This window comes from Heloderma suspectum, chromosome 7 (genome assembly GCF_057233095.1).
Source record: "Heloderma suspectum isolate Gila_16-S chromosome 7, 16-S_ref, whole genome shotgun sequence".
Lineage (NCBI taxonomy): Eukaryota > Metazoa > Chordata > Lepidosauria > Squamata > Helodermatidae > Heloderma > Heloderma suspectum.
Genome location: NC_139464.1, coordinates 71,057,399 through 71,085,242, shown reverse-complemented (window position 1 = coordinate 71,085,242; position 27,844 = coordinate 71,057,399). Strand labels below are relative to the sequence as shown.

At 41.0% G+C, this 27,844-nt stretch overlaps 1 protein-coding gene across 2 annotated transcripts; it reads left to right on the top strand.

Moving 5' to 3' along the window:
- On the top strand, positions 1–27,816 carry LEMD3 (LEM domain containing 3). 2 transcript variants are annotated; one of them, XM_084810579.1, is made up of 13 exons: positions 1–1,590; positions 6,708–6,742; positions 8,070–8,133; positions 13,707–13,774; positions 17,249–17,328; positions 17,712–17,860; positions 18,773–18,874; positions 19,805–19,907; positions 20,174–20,352; positions 22,581–22,662; positions 25,216–25,321; positions 25,407–25,485; positions 25,687–27,816. In XM_084810579.1, exons 1-13 carry the CDS (start codon positions 78–80, stop codon positions 25,848–25,850), a joined length of 2,724 nt encoding a protein of 907 aa, XP_084666705.1. In that variant the 5' UTR covers positions 1–77; the 3' UTR covers positions 25,851–27,816. The 2 variants fall into 2 exon arrangements, with proteins under 2 accessions (XP_084666705.1, XP_084666706.1); XM_084810580.1 differs by lacking the exons at positions 25,216–25,321; positions 25,407–25,485 and having other exon boundaries at positions 25,687–27,809.
- Positions 27,817–27,844: the final 28 nt, after the last annotated feature.

The window sequence follows — 27,844 nt, the reverse complement described above, 5'->3', positions numbered from 1 at the left end:
AGGCTGCAGCCCCTGGGCGGGGACGGGGGCTCGGCGCGTGGGTCGGAAGCGGCCGCGGCGGCGGTTGAGGGAGGAAAATGGCGGCGGCCGCCGCGCAGCTCACTGACGAGGAGCTTTTCTCCGAGCTGAGGCGCCTCGGCTTCTCCCCGGGGCCGGTGACGGAGAGCACTCGGCCGGTCTACCTGAAAAAGCTCAAGAAGCTGCGGGAGGAAGAGCGGGCTGGCGGGGCCCGTGGCGCCGCCGCCGCCGCCAGCAAGACCCGGAACAGCAACAACAATAACCTGGGGGCAGGCGGCGGCGGCGGCGGCTTGGGGGCTAGGCTGGCCAGCGCCGACTTCTCCTCGCTGTACGGGGAGGCTGGCGGCGGCCGGGCCCGCGCAGCTCCCCTGGGCGGCGGCAAAGTCCTGCTGGGCTTCAGCTCTGACGAATCGGATGCGGAGGCCAGCCCCAGGGGCCACGCTGGCGCCGCTGGCAGCCGGAGGGAACGGGGCTCCGGCTCGCGCCGGGACCCGAGGCCCGCAGCGGCGTTGGGCGCTGGCTGCCTTAGTAACAGCGCCTTGGAGGCGCCGGCCCGGAGGAAGCCCAATGCCTGGTGGGGGGCGACGGCTAGACGGGCGGCGGTCACGGCAGGGGCTCGGGAGCAGACTGAGGGCGGGAGGGAGCTGGGCGCCGGCGGCGAGGAGAGGAGGGAGGAAGAGCTGCAGCGGGAGCGGTGTAAGACCCGGGCCCTGAACGGGAACAGGCTCCCTGCCTACGGCGGCGCAACGAGGAGGGACAAATACTCGGACTCTGAAGAGGAGGAGGTGGCGGCGCCGGAGGCTGAGGCCAAGCTGCAGGTACTGAAGGAGGAGTCGCTTGCCCGCCACTACCTGGCCAGAAAAAGCCTTGGCAAATGCGCTACCCCGTTCTCGGCCCGTAAATGTGCTGCAGCTGGCGATGGCTTGATGGAGGCTGGCCAGGGGCAAGGCGGCGGCGGCTCAGGGAACGTTAGGGTGGGGGCAGCTGCAACAGCTGCTGGTGGGAACGTTAACGAGAGGGGGAAAAGTCGAGAGGAAGACGAGGAAGGAAGAGCAGCCAAACGAGATGGTGAATATCTAGACTCAAGTCCGCTCATCCCCAGATACCGCTGCAGCTCTTCTAAGAAAGCCCATCAGCTGTTATTGCCACCACTGCTGGCTGACTTGGACAGTAGCAAAATGACTGATTCTCTGGGTGGCAACAGGAAACCAGCCAACAATCATGTCCTCACTGGTGCTCTTGGTGGCTACAGTACTGAACCCAGGATCTATACAGCTACCAACAGCCTCTCTCCAGGTGCTACCACTTCCACCTCCACTAGAATTAATCACTCCAACCACACAGGCTCCAATCATACCTATCTGAAAAACACCTATAAACAGAAGCTTTCTGAGCCAGAGGAGGATCTTCTTCAGCAGTTCAAGAGAGACGAAATATCCACCACGGGAGGCTTCAGTGCTCACTACCTGTCTATGTTCCTCTTAACTGCTGCCTGCTTGTTCTTTCTGATCCTGGGACTCACTTACCTAAGAATGAGAGGTTCTGGAGTAGCTGAGGATGTGGAAGTTGATAGTAAGTACTAAGACATGGGGTATAGGTCTCTTGCCACACTACATGTCATTTGAGTAAATGGGTGAATCCTAAAGCATGTCTTAGGTGGCAAGCGAAGCTTGAGTAGTACTTCTTGATGACTGGTGAACTTTTAACACTTGCTTCTGTAGAATCATGCTTTTCTGTTTCAGCAGTGGAATTAAGAACAATAGCTTTAAAACGGCTTGGTCCTCTCTCTCTCCCTCCCTGCCCCCCCCCCAATTCTATAGTCTCTAGGTTTTTATGTTTGATTAGAACACTGCTGCATTTTAATTATGCATCGTTCAACATTGATGAAGGTTTTGGCCAGGGTTTGGTGCACTTGATTATGCTACAGGATGATGTCTGTTTTGTTTCTCAGAACGGCATGGTTACTGTTATGCCTCCTAGGACTAAAAATGGAAGCTTCATCCAAAAGTTGTGATGTAGGCCTGGTGATGGCTCTGGGAGATGGATCAAATTTTAAATAGTATTTGACACTCAGATATTCATCCCAACTAATTTTTGCCCTGTTGGAGGATGGGGCTGCACACACCAGTCCTGACTCCAGTGTCTCCAACCGCTCTATGTTGAACAGGGAAGTCTGCAGAGGGCTTCTTCTACTCGGGTTTGAATGTGAGTAGAAGTCTCCATGTCTCGAGGAACCCTGCTTTATCAGGGTTCCCAAATATGCAAAGGGCTCTACTTATGTTCAAGCCAATGCGAATAGAAGCTCCCTGCAGACCTTCCCATTCAACATGGGACTGAGGTGTCAGGGCTGGCACTTGTGAGAATGTTGTGGGTAGGGGCTAGCCGCCCTGCCCCTCTTACTCAGGCATGTGGCCTATTCAGGCCTGAATAGGGGTACAGTTTTACATGAATTTTTATCATGTGTCATAAAGCTGGCTTACAGTGCAATCCTATGCATGTCTATTCAGAAATCAGTCCATTGGGATTAATGGGGCTTACCCCTGGGTAGCTGTGTAGAGGGTTGCAGCCTTAGTTGCTCAACTGTCTGGGAACTCTGTTGAAGGGAGAAAATAAATGCGAGAAGAAGCACGTGTTTGCCAAATTCCCCCTCAACTGAAGTCAGTGGGAGTTCTTGAGCAGGAGGAAACAATTGTTCTTTGGTTTAAAGTTGTTCTAGCAAGATGTTGTGTGTTGTTCAATGTATAATACTTTTGTCTTTAATGTGCTATGTATACAAAAGAAAAGAGAAAAATAGAAGGCCCATAAATACCTCTCTTTCCTCCCCCGACCCCCACCATTGTAAGGCATGGCAAGGCACCTTCAATATTTATTTATTTATTGCATTTATACCCCGCCTTTTTTCCTCTTGCGAGGAACTTGCAATACTTTAATGGTCTCCTATAACTTGGAGCTCAGTGACATTTACGGTCTGAATCCAAGATTATGAATATCTGTTTTTTCATCTTTTTTTTGTTTTTTTGTGATTTGCTTCTTTGCTGACATTTTCACAATGTTCCTCCCTTGGTAAACAGGAAAAAACAGAACTTGCTGATTTCCCCATTATGTAGATAATATTTTGGTAACTCATGAAAACATTCTTTTTACCACAAAAGAACAGATAAGACAATTTAAAACCTGGAAACCACTGTTTTTATTTGTCTTGTGAGTCTTTAAGTGAATAAATATTTAGCCAGAGACAGTGTTTCTTGGATACTGCATCAAAAGATGGATATGCATCTATCTTTGTAGCTCATGTGTTTGGTCACTTTTTATTATGCCATCGTTGCCTGTCTGAAGTATGATTTGAGTCCAAAATGGTTGATAAAGAGACTTTTAGGACTGTATTTTTTAAAAACAAAAGCATAACTACACCTGTCAACAGAATCTTGAAACAATGCCTCTGATGTATGGGATACATGTGGTATACTTGTACGTTTTCACTAATTTCATCCACTTCATGTGAAGTGGCACTCAGACTTGGAATGCTTTACAATGGCAGTAATATAAATAAACAGAGGGAGAAATTGGTGGCAAATAATATTTTCCCAGAATTGTGACACTTGTCTTCAGGCTACATTTTTAATGGTTTGATCTGGGTAATGGTATCTAATGCTTTGTTTTTTAAATTTCAAACCCTTAAATTGCGCACATGCTTTCCACATGGTGATTGTGGATGGTGGTTTTGGCAAATGGACGCTACATATTGAGGCTCCTGAGGAAAGCTGTATTTTTCCTTATTAGCATGCTGTATGTTAACGCTAATATCTGATTATTTATGTACAACCATAAGCTGAAATTAAGTTGTCAAATAATTAAAATAACAAAGAAATCCTAATACAGGAATATTACAATCATATTCATAAGTATGGAGGTTTTCAGTTTGAACCACATTTATTAAGGAGATGCAGCTTCAGTTTTGAGAGCTGTATTCTTTGAGGGCTACATAACTATGTGGCTATTTTCCAAGTTTATAATTCTAGAAAGGCACTGTGGGACAGAAACGAAGTCACCAATTTCTATATATGTCTAGCATATTTAGTGAATGTTGCTGTCAAAAATTGAATGAGGAGAGGCTTATGTGTACTAACTTCCAGCTGTATTGTTGTTGAGCACTGCAATTTGTGTCAAACCCGCTGATGGACAAGAGAAGTTACTATACTTCTAAAAAGATAGGGTGTAACCAAAGTTGGGGAGAAGCCATAGCTCAGTCAAAGAGTACATGCTTTGTATGCAGAAGGTACCAGGTTCAATCTGTGGCATCTTTAAGTAGCGTTGGGGAAGATCCTTCCCAGGAGAACTCCTGCCGTCAGCATAGACAGTATTTTGCTAGATGGACCAATGGTCTGACCTGGTATAAGGTAGCTTCTGTGTTCTGATTTTGCACATTCAGAGGCAAATGTGGGTTTGCTCCAAGTGTACCTGTAAGACGCACATGTTTGCAGACACACTTATTGCATTACTTTTTATATTTTTTTATATTTATATCTAAAAATACAATCAATTGGCCCTGTTCAGACATAACAATAAGCCAAGATCTAACAAACTGGAAATGAGTCATGTCTTGACATGGCTCTTTGCCGCTCCCCTTCTTTCCTGTCACATGCCCAGCTATAGCAAATATATCTTAGGGTGCAATCCTATGCATGTTTAGACAGAAAAAAAGTCCTACAACTCCCAGCGTGTCCTAGCCAGCCATGCTGGGAGATATAGGACTTTTTCTCTCTAAATGTGAATAGGATTGCACCTTTAGTTTCTGAAACCAGTTTCTTGAGATAAATGAATTGGGAAACTGGCTTAAAGGTTCCCTCCAAGCCAGGATATGAACAAATATCAAACTGTGGTTTTGCATCGTGTCTGAACCAATAAGCAGAGGGCTACCACTGAAAACAGCAGCTGAATATTGAATTCCCCCTCATTCCTCTTCCAATAATGTGCAGTACAACTTTGTTTCCTGATGTCATTATGCTTTGCATTTCCTCACCCTTTCTCTACAATCTAGCTACTGAGAGTAGCTATATTGCTCACTAAACTTGTACTTAGGGGCCGTGGTGGCTTAGTGGTTAAGATGCTGAACTGCAGACCGGAAGGTCGGCAGGACAGCAGTTCGAGACCCGAGTGCCATGTGACGGAGTGAGCTCCCGTCTTCAGTCCCAGCTTCTGCCAACCTAGCAGTTCGAAAGCAAGAAATTGCAAGTAGATAAATAGGTACCGCTTCGACGGGAAAGGTAACAGCGTTCCGTGCACCTCGGTGTTCAGTCATGCCGGCCACATGACCACGGAAGCGTCTTCGGACAGCGCTGGCTCTTCAGCTTAGAAATGGAGATGAGCACCACACCCTAGAGTCGGACACAACTGGTTGGGGACACCTTTACCTTTTTAAACTTGTACTGCATGTTATAGCACTCTCTTGTGCATGCTCTCTCTGAATCTACATGGAGCTAGTGTTCTTCACAGCAGCACTGCGATTCTTACAACGACTGAATTCAGACGTAACATTTCCAATCCATCAATCCATATTATTCCATTATGTCAGTTGATCTGGATTTGGAGGGCTCCTTCAAAACATAGTTTACTGGCTAAGATGTAGTGGCAAACTAAAGTTTGATGAAACCAGGAAGCTATCCATTAAGCTGCTATAATCTCAGGGGAGCAGAGAGCACAAGCTCAGGCTTTAGAAATATAGGAAGTTGAGCTAGATCGACCATTGGTCCGTCTAAGTCAATATTGTGTACTGACTGGCAGCAGCTCTCCAGGGTTTCAGGCAGGAATCTTTTCCAGCTCTACTTGGAGATGCCAGGCATTGCAGCTGGGGCTTTCTGCATATAAAGCATGTGCTCTGCCACTGAGCTATGATCCTTCATCTATGATAGAGAGGAGAACTGGAAACGGTATGCCTGCATGTGTACAGTGCATGGTCCTACCCTGAATCCTATTATAATCAGTGGGATTTAATGTTTAAACTGATCACTTAGGGGTAGTTTCATGTATTACTAAGCAAACCAAAGTTTGTTCTGGAGTATATATTTGGCAGGGTACTGTAGCTCCTTACGTAAGGTATGCTGGTTGCATTTACACTTCATAATTTTATTTTTACTACATCTTTTCCTGCCCTTCATCCAAAGTCATGAGTCTTAGGATCACATTGTAAAGTGTTACTATGGGATGTCTACTAAAATATGTATAGTAATATAAACCAGAGCTTCTGGGATTTCTTTTGGATTTTTTTTACTAGAATCTCAAAGTCCACCAGCTGGTATCAGTTGCAAAATAGTGGCACAGGGTGGATATACACCTAGTAGAATTAAGGAACAGAGTGCCTCTGAGCACATGGCTCAGACCAAGAATTTGTTTACAGTATCAGAACTGAGCTCACAGTCTTCTCACACAAAAATCCACTCCTGGTTTCCTCCTCCCAGCAAGCTTTCTTCATTTCATTGCTGCTATTAAACTACTGAGAGTCAGAAACCCTTGCAGATCTACTTCGTATCATCCAGACTTCTACCAATAGATCGCATCTACCTTCTGCCCACCATTGATGTAAAAAAGTACATACTGCATTTAACCTGATGTTTTGGTTCATTTTTGTAACTTTATTTCAAATGTTGGCATTGATATGATATTAAGTCAATTTCTTTTTTCTCTGTTAATAGATAAAAATCTGTTCACTGGCAAACTCGATATAGAAGTAAGTACATACTTAATATCCATGTTGAGGGTCTGTCAGTTGAATTCTTGACCATCACTTTGATTAAGTGGGGTTATCTAAATATCAGATGATCTCACTGTAAGAGTTTTGCATGTTGCATGCTAGATATCCATTATGTAAAGAATTTATATCATTTTCAAGGTATTACCGGCTTTGGGAAGCTCTACTTTGTGTGTATTTCTGATAAGAGTTTGGTTATACTTTAAGACTATGCTAGAATCACTTGTACACAAACCTTAGGATGAGACACTGCAGAGGAAAATAGGTGAACTAGGGGACATCCTGGTTTGCCATCTTAGGCAAATCAGGTTCTGAAACTGTTTACTCAGGAGAACTTAACAGGTGAGATGTACTCAACTCCCTTTGCTGGTTTTGCTTTCAGTAGCCAGTAGTTTTAGTTTGTTACTCTAACTAAAAACTTGACGCTCCACAGTCCTTGGCAAGGTGGATTAGGCCCTACAAGATGAAGGCTTGTAAGCATTACTCCGCCATGCAAACATAGTCCAGGATTTCACATACCTTATGTTGACTGTAGTATACTCTTCTCTGAGCCAGTCTTGGAACAGTGGCAGTTGAGAATGGGACCCATGCGAAAGTAAGTAGTTTAATCCATATAATTAGGGCAGAGCATTGTGTATTTTCCCTAGTCTCCTTGCTGTTCAGATGTACTGTAGAGCAGGGGTCCCCAACCCCTGGGCCATGGACTGGTCTCGGTCCGTGGCCAGTTAGGAACCGGGCTGTACAGCAGGAGGTGAGCATAGGGGTGTGCGAAACCCCCTTACCTTGGGTCCGCGGGGTCCGCAGGAATGGGGGAGGCAATCCGTCCCCCCCCCCCGAATCCTCGTCAGTCCTGGTCAGCTCTGCTCTGTGGCGAGTCCGCGGAGCTGCTGGCCAGCTCCAGCCACTGGCGGACTTCTGGCTGCTGGGACGCAAATGGAGTCTACATAGCAGACACCATTTGTGTTCCTATTCTTCAAGTAATAAGCTACATAAATCTTTACGTAGCCTATTACTGCGAAGTAATAAATGTAATGCGCTTGAATCATCTGAAACCATCCCCCCGGTCCATGGAAAAATTGTCTTCCATGAAACTGGTCCCTGGTGCCAAAAAGGTTGGGGACCGCTGCTGTAGAGGAATATAAAGGAGAAGTGTGAATTGTTCTGAAAACTTAGGATGCTATACTTTTAAAGGGTGTGGCATTCACTATGGCCTCTGTTTATAATTGTGAATGTTTTAAATCATTTCAGGGTTTGCTTTTTTACACACTTCAAACAACTTTTGTTAACTGGCTTCTTAAATTTCTAGGCAAACAATTCAATTCTTATGAAAAGCTTATACATACTTCATGATAAGTTGGCACAAGTAGCAGGTAAGCTTTTAAAGATAATAAATTGCTGGGATTTTAAAAACATGCATGTGTAAAAATAAGCAAAGGTAGTTATGGGAATAGACAAATTTTGAAGGTTCTTCCTCATGGCAGGAACAAAAAAAGAATAATCTGCTTGTATTGGTAATAAAATTGTACTGAATCTGCTGTAATACAAGAAGTGGTAAGACACTTTGGCCTGGTTCGTTTGTACATAGCAACAACCTAGGGTTGTTTTTTTTTTAAAGATATTGCCCTATTGTGGATTTTTCCAACACATCTGCCTATGCTTTGTCTGATATAAGTAGTTACTCTGTTGATTAAAACAGCAGTATTTAGTTTTCTTTAAACATGTTTTTCATAAATATATTTTAACAATGTAATCAACATATAGGTTTATATCAACATATGACTACCTGCCAGTGGGAGTGATCAAGCAGAATGAACTAGCACACTCTCTCATTCACAACAACCTAGAGTTAAAAAAATAGTCTGCTTTGTCATTTGTGTGACAAACCTATATGTTATATATAAAATCTGGCAGTTATTCAGTTCTGTGTCAAGCCCTAATTGGAATACACAGGTCCCAAAGCTGGAGGTTAATTTTTAGGAAGGGCAGTAGATAAAACTCAGTAGGAGGCTTATTTGGTAGTGGTTGGAGGGCATGCAACTTCCAAAAGTAAAATCCCATCTTTGAGTGGTAGAACACTGCCATAATTGGAGGCTAGTCCAGTTATGTTGGCATATCTGCTTAGTCCAGTCCAGCTGTAAACATAGCAGAGTTAAAGCCAGTTAAGCAATATTTAGAAATATCTTTACCTGATGCCCAAAAGTGCCATTTAAAGGTGCTGGGCAAGCCTCCATGGGGAGAGTGTTCCAAAATCAGGATGCCCCAACTGAAAAGTCTGTCTCTCCATTCACCACCTGTCTAATGTCTGAAGGCAGGGTATCTGGAGAAGAGCCTCAGAAGATTACCTCAGTAAGTAGGTAGATTGATGTGGGTGTGGGTAGTTCTTCTACCCTTCTAACTTGTGGAAGCGAGCGTACTTGGGTTTGGATTCCTCTGCTGTCATGAAAGAGGGGGAGATTTGTGCCAGTACGGTGAGGAATTCCTTTGGATTGTGCCCTAAATGCAGTATCTACAGATGTCATCTACACCCTGTGTAATACAAATGATGGAATTATTTCATCTCTGTTTTGAATGAAGATTGTCTAGTGTAAATTAGTACATACTGGGTTGGGTCTAGACTGAGGCACGTGCAACGAGGCTGTCAGAAATGGACTCCCCCCCCCCATGGCAGCCCTTCTATCCCCCCCCCCCCCGGAAGTGCTACACACTTTGGGGAGTAAGTGGGTTGGTGGACCCTGCTGAATGGGGTAGGCTGGGGTGGGGGTGGGGGCTGAAGAAGGAAGGATCCCTGAAAATTGGGCAGAGGTACCTTCTGTGAACAGATCCCTCCTTCCCCTTCAGTCCACTGCACTACAGCCTGCCTCATTCAGCAGGGTCCCCCGATCCTCTTTGTAGCATTTTTGTGGGGATGGAGAAGCTGTTGTGGAGAGAAGGGGGAAGGGATGTCTGCTTCTGCCAGCCCCATTGCACACACCTAAATATGGATCCAACCTTCTGTCTGTGGAACTTCAGAGAATTTGAAATTGATAATTATTTCAGCTGAAACCTTTTAGCTGAAACTTACCACTCTGAACTGGCAATAGTTAGTGTTGATAGAATTTTAGGAAAATGGTTTGAATTCTATTTCAGCAGGAAAACAGGTGTGAAACTTACTGTGAAGTGTTTTGAGGTTAGCAGGCTCTTGGGCTGTGATGCAAAGGGATATTTTAGGCACATATAAGAGCTTGTGTTCGTTCAGTGGCAGTTTTTAAATTGACCTCTGTGCCATACTTCAGGCCATCCAGTTGTTGTTGGACTGCAACCCTCACCATTGGCTGTGCTGACTAGGGCTGGTGGGAGTTGTAGTTCAACATCTGAAGGGCCACATGTTCTCCACCACTGCCATATATAATAAACTACTTTTTATCCCGCTGCCCCGTTTTTTAAAAAGGCTTGCCATATGGCATGGGAAGTGGCAGCTGTGTGTGGAGCACAACTCCAACCTACCTTGAGCATGTGTGACTAGCTGTGCAGTTCTTCAACTTCAGGCCTTTGTTAATTGGACAAGTTTTACTTTATTTAAATTAAGTTTCATAATGTGTTCTTTGTAGGAAAAAAATGTGTTTTTCCCTTCAAAATGTTAATTCTACTTGTTAGGTTGCTGTTTTCACTGACATGTGAATAGGCTCATTTATCTTTGTATCAAGTGTGTCTTGTACTACATTCATGGGACACCCCTTCCTAATTTTACTGAACTATGAGCTTTAGAAAATTAATAACTTCTATATCCTATCAGTATTGCTAATCTGTGGTTTAATTGTATATTCTTAATGTCTGAAGGCAACAGTTGTACATTCTACATTATAACTGGGCTTAGTGAGTATTTCAGAAACACATACCCTCACATCTTTGGACACAAACTAAGGTTCCATTTTGCTTTTCTGGCCAGTTTGGGGGGTCTGTTTTTCTTTCAAGCCAAAGTTTTTCTTCACATATTTAAAAAATTCAGCAGAGTGGTTAAGCCAGGATTTTTAACCAAATTGTGCACTTCGGTTTAAAAGCATCAAATTTGCCATGGACATGCAGTGATCATGCCTAAACATTTCCTGATGTGAATCCCTCCTCACATCTACTCCTCTTTTGAAATACAACATACATAGACAAAAAACACGAAACAAAGAGTGTGCATATTTACAATATAGTAGGAAACCCTATGACATCTCTTGAAAGAAATATACATGCAAGTGGTTCACTGGAAAATATTGTTATGCAATGTTAATGCAAGATACTGTTTCTGAAAAATCTTTTTAGCAATCATTGATCCAGTGTTAACACCAAACATTAATAGCCTCCAAATAAATTTGCAAAAGTCTTGGCTATGTGTGTAAATTGATACAGTATGGGACTTAAATTGTTTTATGGGATATGAATACGGGTATGTACCTATGTTACGGATAAATGTCAACTGGAAACCCTGTTCTGTGGCATAAATTCACGCTGCAATACATAATGTCATGACTGTTACTCAGGTTAAATTGTTCTTAAATAGTTTTCTTCATGGTATGAAAGAGCAATGCACTTAAGGATGGCACTTTAGCACTTGCATAGGCAACTGTATGCCTTTACAGTTACATTGTATCATTTCATACTACCACTTTTCTTGAGCTTGGCCAAAAGTTGTCCGCTTTGGTTGCCACCAAGATCCACCTTTCCTCTCCCAACCCCAATTTGCAGTACTCTGTAACTTCGAATCCCTCTGAAATACCTTTTCCACATAAAGGTTGTCCCTGATAGATTGTGTGCATTGTGTGTTGTTTGAAAACTATTTGTGCTGGTGGAGTATTCTCTAGGGATCGTGACCTTCTTGACAGTGGGTGCTGCTTTGAGTCATTGACTTTACACAATCCACTGGTTCTGTTATACAAAAGTACTACAAACCTTTCATGTAGCACGGTGGTATTGGGAGGGGTTGCGGCTTATGCCAATATAAAAAAACTCATCCTTACCATCTGGAAATGTATTCCATATGCCCAACCTGACTTACTGCCTTTTTCGGCAAAAAGAGGTCACATCACATCCAGTGAGTGTGGAGCTGCCCCGCCCCTAATACTTAACAACATCTTGTGTCCAAATGAATAATTGGACCAGATAATATGGTTTGCCACGCATAGAAGACACTCCCATGGAGCTTTGGGCCATGATTTGGGGTGGCCCAAAGCTTATTGTGTGGTGCAGACCTCCATTCCTGTATTCATTTCTGCATACTTCGGGTATTTACATAATGAAACTTCCATAATTGGAAGTGTCTCATGCCCACATGAAGAATTGGACCAGAATCATAGAATCTTACAATAGTAGGGTTGGAAGGGGCCTTCAAGACCATCGGGTCCAACCCCCCAGAAGGTTTGGATCTTGTAGAGGTCACTCTTCCTGGGATTTAAGTACATGATTTGAAATTATCAAAATTTTAGTTTGGGGTGCATCCTTCAGTTCCTCATTCTTTTGGTCTATTTCTGGCATGGTGGCAGTATATTTGAGTGTCTGGCACCTATACAAAGCATCGGGCTAGAAGTGATGCTGTGACAACACATAGAGGAGACTTTACTGGAGGTGTAAGTGACCACAAAGCACTCTGGATCTTGTATTTCCCCATCTTAAGCAAGTTGCTTCACTTTGCTGCAAGATAGGGCTGGCCCTGGGTAAGATTTATATGAATTGTGATTACACAAAACCATGTGATTGGAGGTCACAAACATCTGTTTTTCATCTCTTGGGGTAGATCTTGCTAAAAATCACATCCACAATTATTAATCTCATATGGTAAGAATTTTTGTCCTGACTTGTGAGCTAGGAGATAGAATAACACATTTGTCAGTCTCCTGCTCCTCAGGGGGCACTGCTGACTGGGATCCATATAAAAAAATGTCACACTTATACAGTGACCTATAGTGAACAAGTTTCATACCTTTAAGCCGAAGTGCACAATTTTAGGTTTAACCACTCTGCTAATTGAACTAATTCAATTTTAATAAAGCATTCTAAATTATGTAAAGCACTCACTAGAAAAGTTAAAATGGAAGGCTGCCTGTATTTTCTTCTGTCTTCTTTGTATGTATGCATTGAGGAACTATTGCTTATTAGTTTAAACCTCTCCTGCATTCAGTTTGAATTAATACAGTTATAGATGAATTTAATAAATACCTGCAATGTGTATATATTAGGAACAGTACTAAAACCCTGTTTTTAAGACTCAAAAATATAAACAGCACATCAAGTTTAAACATTATGGCTTAGATCCTAAGTTAATTTAATTTAAGGAGAATGTTTCCTGTTCCCTCCTCCCCCCTGCAGCTCCAAAAAAGGCACAATGTGGGATGGGATATGATGGGAAGAGAAGATGGAAAAATTTTCTTCAGTGAACTTATACTAGGATTGAAATCTGATTTAGGGTGATTCCCCCCCCCCAGCAGCCCCCTTGTGCCCCATCCCACATCGTTCATGAGGGCTCCCCTAACCCTCTGGAGAGGCTTTTCAGGGAGCTGCAGTAGTGGGGAAGAGGGGATGGAAAAAATTTCTTCCATGAAATTCTTTAAGTTAACTTATCTTAGGATCCAAGACTCTATGTTCAAAATAACATTGAACATAAAACTGATTGATTTTATTCATAACCTGAAGATTAGTTGTGCCACTTAGGCTGCTATCCTGTACCCACTTATTGGGGAGTAAGCCACATTGAATTCAGTAGTCCTTACTTCTGAACAGGCATGTATGGAGCTGCACTGTGAACTGGTGGTAGAGACATCCATGGATTTATAGACTATTAAAAATGTATAGGGTGCTTTTAAATAAAAACAATATCAAAATAGTTTAGAAACCATAAAATCTTAATCATGTGATTCTGTCTAAAGTTCATATTCTTCAGTGATAAATATAATACAAATAAATAATGGAAGTTTAATTCTATCAGGAGATCATGAATGTGGCAATTCTGTCAAGAAAGGTCTTTCCATCCAGGAGGCGGCTACATATTTAAAAGTAAGGAAATATTGATCTTTTAAAATTGGGATTATCTTTGTGTAAATATTACATTTTCCCCTTTTGATTAAATTACTGCTTTTAAAATATGCTTTGTTTGCAGGAGTGATAGTATGTTGCATATTGTGATACATATAACGTTGAAAGAAACCATGCTGGTTTTTTTTTTTAATATGCCTATTTTTAGGAGCCCGGAAGTGGAAAAGTGTAGATCTTATTCTTTTAAAAAAGAACTGGTATTCTGTTCTTATCTGCAGATTACTCAGTATAACCTATAATTTTAAAACGGAGTGGTGTTAAATTAATAGGCCATCTGAATTCTATAATATTTTAAAGAATGTCTTGCTATAGGAAAAGATAGAACCAATTGTGCACTGAGACTTCAAAGGAGCAGCCCAAAGCATTGCTGCTTTCCTTTCATCATCTGATCAGGATTTGCATACATTTTTCAACAGGCTGTTAGGAACATAGGAAGTTGCCTTATAGTCAACCAGACTATTGGTCCATCTAGCCTAGTATTCTTAACACCGACTGTCAGCAGCTCTCTAAGATTTCAGGCAGGATTCATGCCTAGCCCTACTTGAAGATACTGGGAATGAAACTTGGAACCTTCTGCATGTAAAGCATGTGCTCAGCCACTGAGCTATGGTCCTTCCCAAGGCAGAGGTATGGTTGTATCTCTGCCTTGGGTTGGGCATAGGGGATGCAGTATAGCAACTCATCTGACACCTGAGAGCGTTACTTATTGTGATATGAGATGCGTGACTGGAAGGAAGTGGACATTACTCACTTATCACTGATTAGGCGAAGTTCTTGAGCACCAAAGCTTAGCTCTTCTGCGAAGAGGCTGATGCAGGGAAGACACTTGTTTACAGGGTTTTATGAATATTGGAGAGTAGTGATGAGCTTCATACATGTTTCTGACCTTGGAGTAGGCCTTTGGGAAAGGCTCTTCATCTTGCTTCTGCTATCCAGGGCCAACTCTATCACTAGGCAGCGTGAGGTGGCTGCAAATTGGTTATTTAATGCATTATTATTGTATTGCTCATGGCAGGGAGGGAGGCAGGCACTTGTAGGATTTTCTGCTTCATCAGAGAAAATTACTTGACCTACCTTTAACTTGGGTGCCATTTGCTGCTCTGTTTCAGGCAGCAAAATGTCTTCGGCAACCCCTGCCTCTGTCCGCTTTAGTCCTTCTATATCCTATAGAAACACAGTGGTAGAACATGTGGCTCAGTAATAGCGCACATACTTGCATGCAAAAGTTCAGTCCCTGGCGGCTCTAGGCAGTCCTGGAAAAGACTCCCATCTGAAACACTGGAGAGCTGCTGCAGTTAAAATAGATAATACTGAGCTATATGGACTGATGGTATGAGGCAGCCTCTTACGCTCGTTCTTGTTTTGTTTTTCCTACCTATACCACAGTTCTGAAAGGAAGTGGAACTCTGCCAAGCTAAGGATCCTACAAAGAAGATTTTTTTGTAGATTAGAAGAGCGTGATACCTTGTCTAGCTCTTGATATTTGAAGGCTTCTGACACAATCTGATAAATTTCTAGTAGAAACATTGCCACATATATATGTAGGTGTTGTATTTTATTGCCATGTTCATGCATATGTATTTAAATGTTGTTCTCTCTAATAGATATAACTCTTTAGCCCTTCTTTTCAATACAAGTCTATGAGAGGAGTGTTGCTGATGTAGCAAATGGGGATATAGAGAGACTTACAGATCATTGATGCTTCTCCCCCACCCCCCGCCAGTTCATTAATTTTATAAAACTGGATCTGGCAGGCTTTGTTGTCCAAATTCCTCCATAGCTACTTATTAACTAAATTCTTTTACTGTTGAGTGCATGGATTTGCATTGTTGATGAGCAGCTTTTTCAGTAACCATAGAAATATCTCCCAGTTTGCAATATTGTACATTTACTAGCAACAGTAATTCTCTCACAGCTAAGTTCTTTTTGGCTCTACAAGGGTGATCTTTGAATGGAAAATATATTACAAGCTTATTGTCAGTACTGTTGGGAATATTATATGCTCAACATAAATGAAAGTCTGGCTTCTATATGGCTTTAGACTACAAAGCTATAAATTATATGTACCTATTCCACTTTTCAGAGGAAAGTGTGCAACATTGATTTTAATTAACAGAAACTAGGAGAGAAGTATGGAGTGGAAGATACAGCAGATAGATTAAAAGTGTGATTGACTTTCTTTTAGCAGTTCAAACATAGAACTTGACGTTTACGTTCTCCTAATGTGCCAAAAAATGTTTAAAACCTTGCAGATTAAAAGTGTGCAAATGCAGTGTCACTCACCTGCATTGCGTTGCTTCAAGTGGGTTGTACATATGGATGAACATCCCAATGTAAAGGAGCATTGGCCTGACTGCCTTGGGAACAGGGACAAGTTCCCGCTATCATTCCCCAGGCAGCAGCAGATTGGGGGAACACTATGAGCAGGCATGAAAAATGAAAAAAAGAAAGATGTTTACCCCCCCAACCCAACATATTTAGGAACCCCCCTCATTTCACAAAAATTAGGCACGGCACTAGTATTGATCCTTAGTTGCTTGTTACCAGGATACAAAGGCATTTTAAAAGTATGCCTTAGTACCCTGGTGCTGCAGTAAAAAAAAGTGCATCTGTTTATCGCATTTTATTTTGTTATTAGATTTTCTGCTCCTGTTTTGTGACACGCATGGCTGCTATCATTTATGTTTGCAATGTTGATTCAATATAGCAGATTGAGTGATAAAAAGCAGTGATTGCTTTGGATGTTATTGCACTTAGTTGAGAAGCTGCTGTTAGCACTTAAATTTTTACTAGGTGCTATACTCAGAATCAACATAGGTCGCTGCCAGAATGGCTTCAAGTCTAATAGGTAAGACACCCAATGAAAAAGGGACAGCAAAAGAAAGAAAGAAAGAAGCACATTCACAGTTAAAAGTGTGATCACTTGACAAATGGCTAACTGGAATAGCTGCTGAAGGGAGTATGTTCAGAAGAGAGGAGCCCAGTGGTAATTAGTCTAAGCCAGGCCACTAGAGAGGGCCTGGAATGGGCATACAAAAGAATGTAACAAATGCTCTTGCAAGAGTGGTATGAACAAATATTTCATTTAATATCCCTCCTTTAATGGACAGATCCTGACTATAATCAGCAGAATTTAGTACTGATAAACATACACTGCACTTTCTGAATAAACATGGCTAGTTTTTCTTGTTCCTATATTTGAGGGAATAATTGGTATTAAGAACATGGGGGTTATAGTTAAGTATTGACTTAGGTTTTATTAGAATGTTTTGGATGATATTGTTACATATTCATAGCATATATTCAGTGGATGGGAGGCGGGATTTCTCTTGCAAGAATACTCAGCATTGAGCCTTTGGGATATGGTGGGTCGGTGGGTGGGTGGGGGAAAACTCAGTCAGCTTTATTTTTACGAAGTTTCCTTGTTTTTCTTAGAGTTTAGGTCCAGACTATGAAAAAGTACTTAACGAATCCCTGCAATGGATTCTAAAAAGTGGAGAAGAAGTTGGTATAAAGTAAGTCATTTTATTTCATATTCTGCTCTTTTCACACAAAATTCAGATAATCCTTCAAATAATTGTTTTGAGGATTGTGTACAAGCTCCGTCTTGGCTTTCCCCTATTTTTTTGTCGTTTGCTGCAATGTCTGAATTGGTACATTTGCCCTCCAAATCACAATTGGAAACCTATTCAGACTGTTTTCTGATTGGTTTGGTGGGCAAGTGCTAAGCATAGTTTTACTGATTGGGATGTTGCAGCTGAGTGTGGTTAGTGCTAAACGAGAGATGGAGGGCGAATCCACAGAAGAGGGGAGGAAGAAGTGCATGGGTCTTTGGATCATTTGTGGTCTGAGCCCCAGTTGTCATGTCAAAGAATTAGACTATCTTCTTTTTAAACAGGTGCATTGGCCATAGCTCGGATGAGGAGTACATAACCAATACAACTGATGTAAAATACCTAATATCAACTAGGCCACAGATGTCTTTTACATGTCGTTTCCGTCGTGCATTTATTACTGTAACATGTAGATCGTTAATTCTACTTTTAGGTGAGTTTTTTTCCTGTGAACAAAGGAAAATTTGTCATACTTGCTCAGCTCTAGGGAAACCGCAAGCATGGTGTTGGCAGACAAGTGCTTAAGGCTTTGTAATATATTTCATAGTAGATTGTCCTATCTGAAAGAAGAGGAAATTGGGAACCATTTTCTAAGAACACAATATGGGATAGATAGGATGTGGTTAGTGATATCAAAATGCTGCTAATGCAAGAACAGCCTGCATCTTTCATTCATTTATAACGAGATGACTCAGTAAAAGTTCAGTGCTCAGTAAAAAGGCATTGAAAGCTCTTCAGGTACTCTCAACTTGTATAAATATTACTATATGCATAGTTTAATTAAAATTATTCCTCTAAACTTCATAAAAGTACTAATGGTGAAAATAGTCCATGTTTTACTAAAAGTAATCACTGTGCTGACATTGACCTGGTTCGCACAATCATGTGGCTTGTTTAAGCCATTGTGGCTGTGTAAGGTGTAGTGCATAATCATCCACTCAGATGTGGCTTGTCATGTTGTTTGAACCCTGGTGGCATGGCTTGTTGGAGGGGGAAACAACCCTCAAATAACCCGTGGGCTGTTGTTGGATTATTTGAGGGTTGTTTCCCCCTCCACCAAGCCATGCTGCCTGTGTTTGGATGACATGATAAACTGCATCCAGGCAGTTGAATTAGGTAAATGGCACCTGCTGCGGCTTAAACAAGCCACAGTGGTGATTGAGTGAACTGGCCCACTGAATGATACCATATCTCATTCTTCCTAAATGATGATTCCTTCTGAAACATCTTTAGCACGTTTTCTTTGGTTTTTGTTGGATGTAAAGTATTTTTACCTTCTAAGCAAACTAGTGATCTTTATAAACTTTGGAATGTTAAGCTAGCTAAATCTTTCTATTTGGCACAGGTGTAGGAATGGTTTGGGGAGCCTTGAGGTATATGAAATATCGGTGGTCTAAGGAGGAGGAGGAGACCAGACAGATGTATGATATGGTTGTAAAAATTATAGGTAAGTTTTAGTTAAACTCTCATTATACAGTAGCCTGTTTGGACAAAATGTTGAACTGTCATTTAATGAGCATGAAGCTGGTGCGCTTTCCCCTCTCCTCCTCTCTCATGGCTGCAAGAAGAAGATCTGAAGCTTTTACTTCCTTTTTCAATTAAGTACAGTATATTACATCTGAAGGCTAAAGTGGCTAGTCTTAACTATGATTTAGGGGAAACAAGCGAGTGTCATAAACCATGGTTTGAAGCTGGCTTTTTTCAACAAACTATAGTTAAGACTAATCATACCATGTCCAGGTTTGGGCATAATGACAACCTGCAGTTAGATAAAAATGGACATGACACCTTCCTGTCTCCTTTGCACCAGGTGAGGAAATGGGAGTAGGGAGCTGAGAAGCTCAAGACTTGTGCATGTAATGCTAAGCCATAGTCTAGCATTATGTCTGAATGTGGCCAGTGTCTTGCCCGCATAGGGACTTGCATCTTTTTCAGTTTGTGTGTTGAGGACTTAAACATTATTCAAGCAGGAAAAACTGAGAATATTTCCTTCTGGCAAATCTTTGAATAGTTTATTCTGCTGTTTACTTTTTATCTTCAGTGCACATGGAGAAATATCCTGAAGATTGAGTGACAGGTCTATGATGTGACTCATAATGGGGATGTGTGATGGGGGGAAGAGGCTTCCTAAAGCCTGGACTATCAGTAGCTATTCTCATTCCTTGTCCTTCTGGGTAACAACAAAGTTATACTTCATCTTGTACATAGACATACTACGTACTCTGGGTACTTTCATTTATCAGGAGTGCCCACTCCTTGACCCGGTCACAGAAAATGTTATTGGTTCCACTGTCGTTAAATACTTTCCATTGGATTTCTAAACATGATTTATTCCAGTTTGATTTACAGTATAGTTAACTCAATGCAATGCTTTCAGATGTTTTAAGAACCCACAATGAAGCATGCCAGGAAAACAAAGATTTACAGCCATACATGCCTATTCCCCATGTACGAGATTCTTTGATTCCACCTCAAGACAGGTATGTGCAAATAATTATGTACTGTAGGTACATCATACCATGTCCAGGTTTGGGCATAATGACAAACTGCAGTTAGATAAAAATGGACATGACACCTTCCTGTCTCCTTTGCACCAGGTGAGGTCCTCAGTTTATACTGAGGACCTCAAAGATGCACTTTTGATTTTGAGTCTTCTGTATAGGATGTCCAAGGCTCTCAATACCTTGGCAGTCAGAGAAGTAATTTTGCTTAAACTTTTAAAAGTTATTTTTCCTTTATATTTAAGGAAAAAAATGAAGAAGGTGTGGAATAGAGCTGTTGATTTCCTTGCTGCGAATGAATCTAGAGTCCGCACAGAAACACGAAGAATAGGTGGTGCTGATTTCTTGGTTTGGAGGTGGATACAGCCATCAGCATCATGTGATAAAATGTTAGTCATACCATCTAAAGTATGGCAAGGGCAAGGTATACAACAGCTTATTTATACTTCGTGAAACTTACCTTTTTCCTGTATGCATTTAACATTAACTGAAATATGTCTCTAAAATCAAGATTAATACAACTTTTTTGTAGTTGGAAAACCTTACTTTATTGTCCGTGTACATGTTCTTTGAGGTATCTGTGTTTGTGTGTAGTAATATCTATACAGTTCTGACAGGTGATTTCTTTTCTATCAGGTTAGGTAGATTGAGTCCATTCCTTGGTTTGAAATCTGCCTGATTCAGTGTTTTATAGAAGTCCTTGTATGTCTGATCCCCACAGTGAACACCTAGGGGCTTCCTTCCCACCGTTGTATGTACATGTGGGATAGCTCTTTAACATACACATCTACTGCTGAGGAGACAAAAAACTTGAGAAGAGCCATGAATGAGGATCTGTATCTGTGAAGTGGTAATTAGCCAGCTCCCCTAAAATCCATCCTTTCCTAGTAATTTGTTCAGTCTTAAGAAAGAGATTAGGTAGTAATAGCTATAGTTGCTAATAATAGCTATAGTTGCTATCTACAAGAGCTGTGAGTGATGACTAAGACTGGATGACATGGCAAGACAATCTTGCAGTCTCTTACCAGCCATTCTGTTAGGATGCTGGTTTGCTTGCCAAAACAATACATTTGGCCTGTGATCTGCTGGAAGATTCTGAATTAACGTTACTTTTATTTATTAATACTTCTATACCGCTGAATATTAAAAATCTAAGCAGTTCACATATAAATATTAAAAATCACATTTAAATACATTATTAAAACAATCTCAAACTACAGTAACAATGCAGAACAATACAAAGAGCAATAAGATGGAGCAGCATTTGATTAATTGCAATTATTTACAAACCAGAGAACATCTGGGTGAACAAGTGCATTTTCAGGAGGCAATTGAAACATACCGCATTTTCTGCCTCCAGAGCTACCCAGGGGAGGGTTTTCCAAAGGGTGGGTGCCACAACTGAGAAGGCCTGCCTTTGAGATATTACATGGCGACATTCTGTTGGTTGCAGAATGACCAGCAAAGCCTCTTCTGAAGATCTTATCGGTCAGGTGGGCATATATAGAGGAAGGTGGTCTGCAAAGTATCCTGGTCCTAAGTTGTTTAGAGCTTTGTATGTCAAAAACATAATCTTGAACATGGCTTGGTATGTAATAGGTAGCCAGTGCAGTTCTTTTAACACAGGTGTTACGTGAACATAGTCGACTGTCCCACTAAGCACCCTAGCTGCTGCATTCTGCTCTAACTGCAGTTTCTGAATAAGGTACAAGGGTGGCCCCACGTAGAGCACGTTAACAATAGTCTAACTGTGAGGTTACCAGTGTATGGATTGCTGTTTTCTGAAACCGACCTTGCTGAACCGCTGTAAGACAGTTAAGTCATTAACTGTGACTTAAGCACCATGTGGCTTCATCTGAACACCCAGATTATTCAACAAATTAGACATCTTAAGTCTCAAACTACATGTGATGTGGCAGGCCTGTTTGGACCTGTGTCTGCCCCAATCTCACATAAAACAGATATGCATATCTGATTTTTAGAGCAAAAGAGGCACATGGATGAAGAAAACTGAACCTTCCCCATGTCTGCCATTTACCTCTTATAGCTGAGCTCGCTTGAAGTAGTGGAGCCTCGTGATGCATCCTTATGCTGTAGTACTTTCTGTGCTACAGAATAATGTGCGTTTGGAGTAGAATCTGGCTCAAATGCCAAGCATTGCAAAACATTTGTGTTGTCTTGTAACCAGTGACATTAGTGCAACTGTATTGCTAATATTTGCTGTTACTTTTATAACACAATTGCTTGCCTCACTTGCCAAGTCTAAGTGTGGGAAATCACTGTGAGCTCTACTGCAGCCACGTAGGATCAGGATGTCCATAGTACAAAGGACCATTTCATTAAATACAAAAGCAATGCTTTATAATATAAGTGAAAACTTAGTTGTGCATATAGCAGAGTTTTTGCATATTACTCATTTGCATTTGTTAAAAATTGTTGGGGATATCAATTTCTGAAGCCTCATTCAGGAATAACCTAAGCACAGACACAAATTCGGTATTAAAGTTCTACAAGTTGTAACGGTTCATTGAGTTTTGTTCCATGATGCACAAAGAATGATTTTTACAGTTTTATAGATTAATATTAAAATATTTGAGGTATAATAATATCCTATTTGCTAAATGAACACTCCTATCTATTTTTTCTTGGTAGCATTTCATTTAGATAGAAGAAATTCACCACCAAATAGTTTGACACCATGCTTGAAGATTCGCAATATGTTTGATCCAGTTATGTAAGTATACTTTTGCTCTTGGTTTTACATGTGTCTAGAAGCTATAGAAGTAAAGGGAATACGCATGTATTCTCTATTTCAATATAAGATACTGGCATTCGGTGGCTGGGGAAGGAGGGATAGAGCAGAATTGCTTCTCAGTAGTTTGCATTCATCTTAACTATGTGTGACTGTCCATCTCGCTAAGGGTTTCTTTCCACTGGGAACTTTATCCCCAGATCCAACTCCAGGATTTTATTCTGAGTTTTCCACCTCTTGTGTTTGGCCAGAAACCAGATCATTTCATTTGAAGCAGGAGAGTCTTTCTTCCTACCCAAACTTTCCTCCTAGACCCTACCCTGGGATGGAGGAGGGAGTGGTGGTGTTTGATGGAATAAATGAGAAATGGAAAAACTCAGGCCAGCCCTACAGCTTCAAAAATGGGTTCCCTACACAGAGTTCAATCCCTGTGGGCTGATTTCCCTGGTTCTGAGTTCTCTTGCCTGTGCAAAGAAGCAGCTCCTGGTGCAAAGGACCTTCCTCCATTAGGAACCTGAAAGGAATCTGTTTTGTGGGTTAAGGGGAGGGGGGGCTCTTGTAGGTTTTATGGATACATAATCCAGTAGGGCAGGGGTCCCCAACCTTTTTGAGCTGTGGACACATTTGGGAATTTGAGAAACTGCTGTGGGCACCACCAAAAAATGGCTCTCATGGAGGATGTGGCTAGTCATATAATGGCTGCTGTGGGGGCCTGACTAGTCAAAGGGCAGATAATTCACCCAAGAAACCGAGTACAAGAAGAGGAAGGATCTGAACTCCATTGCCAATGTGCATTTTTGTCTCATAGAAACACAACAAAATACCCATTTAAGGTTGCAATCCTATGCATGCTTACATGGAAGTCAATGGAAATTACTTCCGAGTAGGCTATATAGGATTGCTCTGCTCATCTTATAGCAAGATAAAGGGGGGAGAGGGAGAGAAAGAGCAAGGCTAGAGGCTGAGGGAAGGAGAAACAGTAAGGTAAAGAGGTTGGGGAGAGAGATAGTGAGGGTAGGGACCGAGAGGGAGGGGGAAATAGCAAGGTAGACAGGAGAGAAATAGCAAAGTTAGAGGCTTGGAGTGGAGAGAGACAGCAAAGGGAAAGGTCTGTATGGATGGAAGAAGATTGGGTGGGGCCAAGAAGCAACTCTTCTCTTTCTTCTCACTGAACAGCTGATCAGCGGCAGGTTCAGGAACAGGAAGGAGAACCTGGATCCCTAATGTTTTCAAGTTTCGTAAATTAAAAATGTTTGAAGGGAGCTTTATGGGCACCATTGGAGGTCCCCACAGGCGCCACATTGGGGATCATTGCAGTACAGTGCATTAGAGCTGTCAGTCTTTCTATGCTTGTCCCTGCAAACCTTCTCTAGCTCCCAGTCCACCCAGCTTGACTTTGTATTCCAAGCCCTGCAGCCTTGGCATTAGAGAGGTGTATTCTCTTGGCCTCTTTTGGCTATCCTGGGTGTCAGTGACATGGAACTGGAATTTTACTAGTAGTATAACTGCCATTCATATATGTGCATGGCCTTTATGAATATATGAAGGTACTCTATACTGAGTGAGACCATTGGTCTCTCTAGTCCAGAATTGTCTATTCTGACTGGCAGTGGATTTTGAAGGTCCTGGATGGAGCTCTTCTCGAACTCTGCAGCTTGAACTCCTCTTTGCTAGAGATGGTAGGGGTTAAACCTGAGATCTTTAGCATGTATGTCATCTATAGCCCATCCCCAGTCCTTGATGTGTGGAGGGCTATTTTCAGACATCACTGCTCTTTAGAATCCTTGCCCATATAAAAAGAGAAAGTGTTTTACATAGGAAGAAAACACTTCTGTTACAAAGCAGAAGAGGAAATAACTCTGTGTAAGGAAGAACTGGGGCTAGTTTGTAGGTGAACTCCAAACTGAAAGGTTTTCCTCCATATTTTAGAAAAATAAAATGTCTGACCACTGGAAATTATGGTCCCTCTTGGTATGTAGTGTCATAGGCAACTGATGTTTTCTCTTTCTAACTGCTGACCTGTTCAAATTGCCTACTTAGTTTATGTTAAGAGAACATTGTAATTTAGGATGTAGTTCTGTTTTTAGTTAGGATGTGTGTGCAGTAGAGGGTCTCTAGTGCTCTCGGGTTGGTGTTCTGCAGTATAGGAATCAAAAGAGAGCTCCCTTTTCATGGCTTAGAGGTACTGTTTTTTCTCTTGCTCGACACTGGGAAAATACTTTATTCTTGTTCTCAAATATGTTAGTGAAAACTCATTTCGGAGAAATTTTGTGTTCCAAAGAAACCAATACTTATGGGCTCATTGTTCCTTAAGCTGCTAAGCAGCACCGCTTCTCTACACCCCAGCTGCCCTGCTCCCTGACACAGCTTATTGGGTTTTACAGGATATTCTCAAGGCTGTTTTAAAACTCAAGTATGTATCTAGAAAATTGCTTATTACTGTGTGTTGCTTCCTAATTTAGACTGCTGTCATATTTTTTCAATATTTTTTCCCAATATTGATTCACACTTTGTGTTTTTATGTGTGTATTTTAGGGAAATAGGTGATCACTGGCATTTGGCAATTCAAGAAGCAATCTTGGAAAAGTGTAGTGATAATGAGGGAATTGTTCACATAGCAGTGGACAAAAATTCACGTGAGGTAAACATTGATTTACAGTAGATAATTCATATACTCAATTCTTTGTTAGATCTAAATCAACAAATCAATTTATTTCTCCCCTCAGGGTTGTGTGTATGTCAAGTGTTTGTCTCCAGAATATGCTGGAAAGGCTTTTAAAGCATTACATGGGTCTTGGTTTGATGGTAAGAAGTTTTAATTTACAAATAATCCAGGAGGTTGGCAGTAACTGGCAGTGCATCATCATAGACAGCAAGAATGGCTATTTATAGATAAAAATATTGTAGATTGATTAATTTTTAATGTACTGATAAATGTAAATCTGTGAATAGGGTGGTCTAAAAAAAATCAAAGCCTCAACCTATTGAAATTGTACTTTACTACAGGCAAACTGGTAACAGTAAAATATCTACGGCTAGATCGATATCATCATCGTTTTCCCCAGGCTATCACTTGCAATGCTCCGCTGAAGCCATCAAATACACACATGAACTCAATGTCACATCTTCGTCTCCGGACAGGCACAACTAACTCTCAGGGTAACTCCTGAGACATTTTACTGCTACTAGAACTATTGACTTGCAGCAGGAACATTTCCTGTCTGGCCCTGTCTTCCACTTTTAGTACTTTTTGTATGTTAACATTTTCATTAATCAACGTTCCAGAGGTCTCATTTTTTCAGGATGTCTGAGCAATGAGACGGTAGTACTGAGATAAAAGAACAATTGCTCTATGAAGTGTTTTGGAGCTCAAGCAAACCAACACATTAAGTTTTGCATGACAAATGTTGAATTTATTAACCATTCTCAGATGTGGCTGTATTTTTGCACCAACAAGTGTTTGATAACAGTCTAAAAGCATGGAGATGTACTGTATTTCCATAGTTTCCTGTGAAATAATCTTGTGGGTATTTTGTAACAAAACCACCTACAGTTTCTGATGGAAAGTGAGTAGAAGTGTTTGTTTCTGTCTGGTCTTTGGTTTCTGTTGCTGTAAAAGTTTCATCTGTGTCAGCCTAGGGAGGGGAAAGAATTTTGTCATTGTGGTTGTGGAGGAAAAACAACTGAATGCAGATGTACTGGTTTTGTAAATAAATGTAGGTGGCGGCGGTGGTGGCGGTGGCGGCAGTGGCAGCAGCAAAAGTAATCTTGTTTTGTGAGGATGTCTGCATTAAAGCAGTGAATAAGCTTCCTATTTTATTCATAACCTAATGTTTTATATATTTTGGCTGTACCATTACATAAAGGCCAAACACCTTGAAGTATTAGATACAAGTTAAATATCTTTTATAGGTTTTATATTAAAATATATGGTTATGATTTTGTGTGAATGGTCTGATATTGTAACTGTGATAATGGATTCAAAATTATGTGAGCAATAAAGAAGCAATTGGCAGGTACTCAAACACTTCGTGAAATTTATTTATTATAAAAGGAACGCTCTGGCAATGTACCACTGGGGAATATACTTTCCTATATCGTTTTGCTACCTAAACATGTGTAAATGTAAAAAGATGCACATATTTTGGAAACAATCTTGATGGTTAGAGCTTAGAAATGCAGTACATTTACATGAAGAGTTGTCTATGTTCAATATTAAGTGTGTGCATTGTTTACACCTAAAACTGCAAAATTGTTGAAGTTTAGCTGAAAATATAAAAATTAGATACAATAAATCCTATTGAAGCAGCATAATTTGTCAATCCAGCTGGAAATTGCAAAGGTGAAGAGATGGGAAACCAACCAGTTTAAAATACATTTATTAAAGCCCAGTTTTTATTGTAGATATGGATCTGCAGCATGAACTTGCACAAATAATGCACGTTTTCTTATGGTTAAGTGAACATGATGCACACTTCTGTAATGGAAAATCCTATTGTGCCTTACCTTTGTGCTTTTTTTGTGGGCAACATGTTTAATAATGGACGGTTTCTTATCTGGAAAAAACCTTAGTCTGTTTTATGTCCTGGATGCTAACAAACAAGTATGTGTAATATAATCAGCCATGCAAAGTTCTACTCACCAAGAACAAGTACATATTTTTGACAAGTGAGTAGATTTTGTCAGGTCTGGTAGATTTTTCATGAGATTTACTACATACATATACAAATATGTATAATATACATGTATATGTATTTATATGTATATAATCAGATTTTGTTGTATTTGTGCATCATAGTGATTTATTGACCTGATCTTAGTAACCATCTTGTGACCTGTTGCAAGCGTGAATGTAAAATTTAGTTGTGGCAGTTTAAAAGGTTGCCTTTCGATGCAGATGCATCTTTCTTGCTTCTAAACTATTTGTAAACACTGTACATTTATTATAGTAATCTGTACTATTATGCAGCTTACTTTACCTTTAAAATGTTGACCAATATTCCTCCCTGCAAGACAGATGGGAATGTGTATAATAACTTGGACATTTGAGAAAATCAGATGTTTGTAATATGTCATTTGTCCTGTAAAAACACAAAAGCGAAACAAAACTAATTAAAGATTTATTAGGGCTTCTTACATATGTGTCATTGTTTTTAGAGCTTTG

Bases quoted from the DNA above. Each gene is read 5' to 3' on its own strand.
- LEMD3 (XM_084810579.1), top strand. From the start codon at position 78: ATGGCGGCGGCCGCCGCGCAGCTCACTGACGAGGAGCTTTTCTCCGAG. The intron at 17,861-18,772 runs GTGAGTTTTTTT...TATTTGGCACAG, and splicing joins ATCGTTAATTCTACTTTTAG to GTGTAGGAATGGTTTGGGGA. The intron at 18,875-19,804 runs GTAAGTTTTAGT...CAATGCTTTCAG, and splicing joins TATGGTTGTAAAAATTATAG to ATGTTTTAAGAACCCACAAT.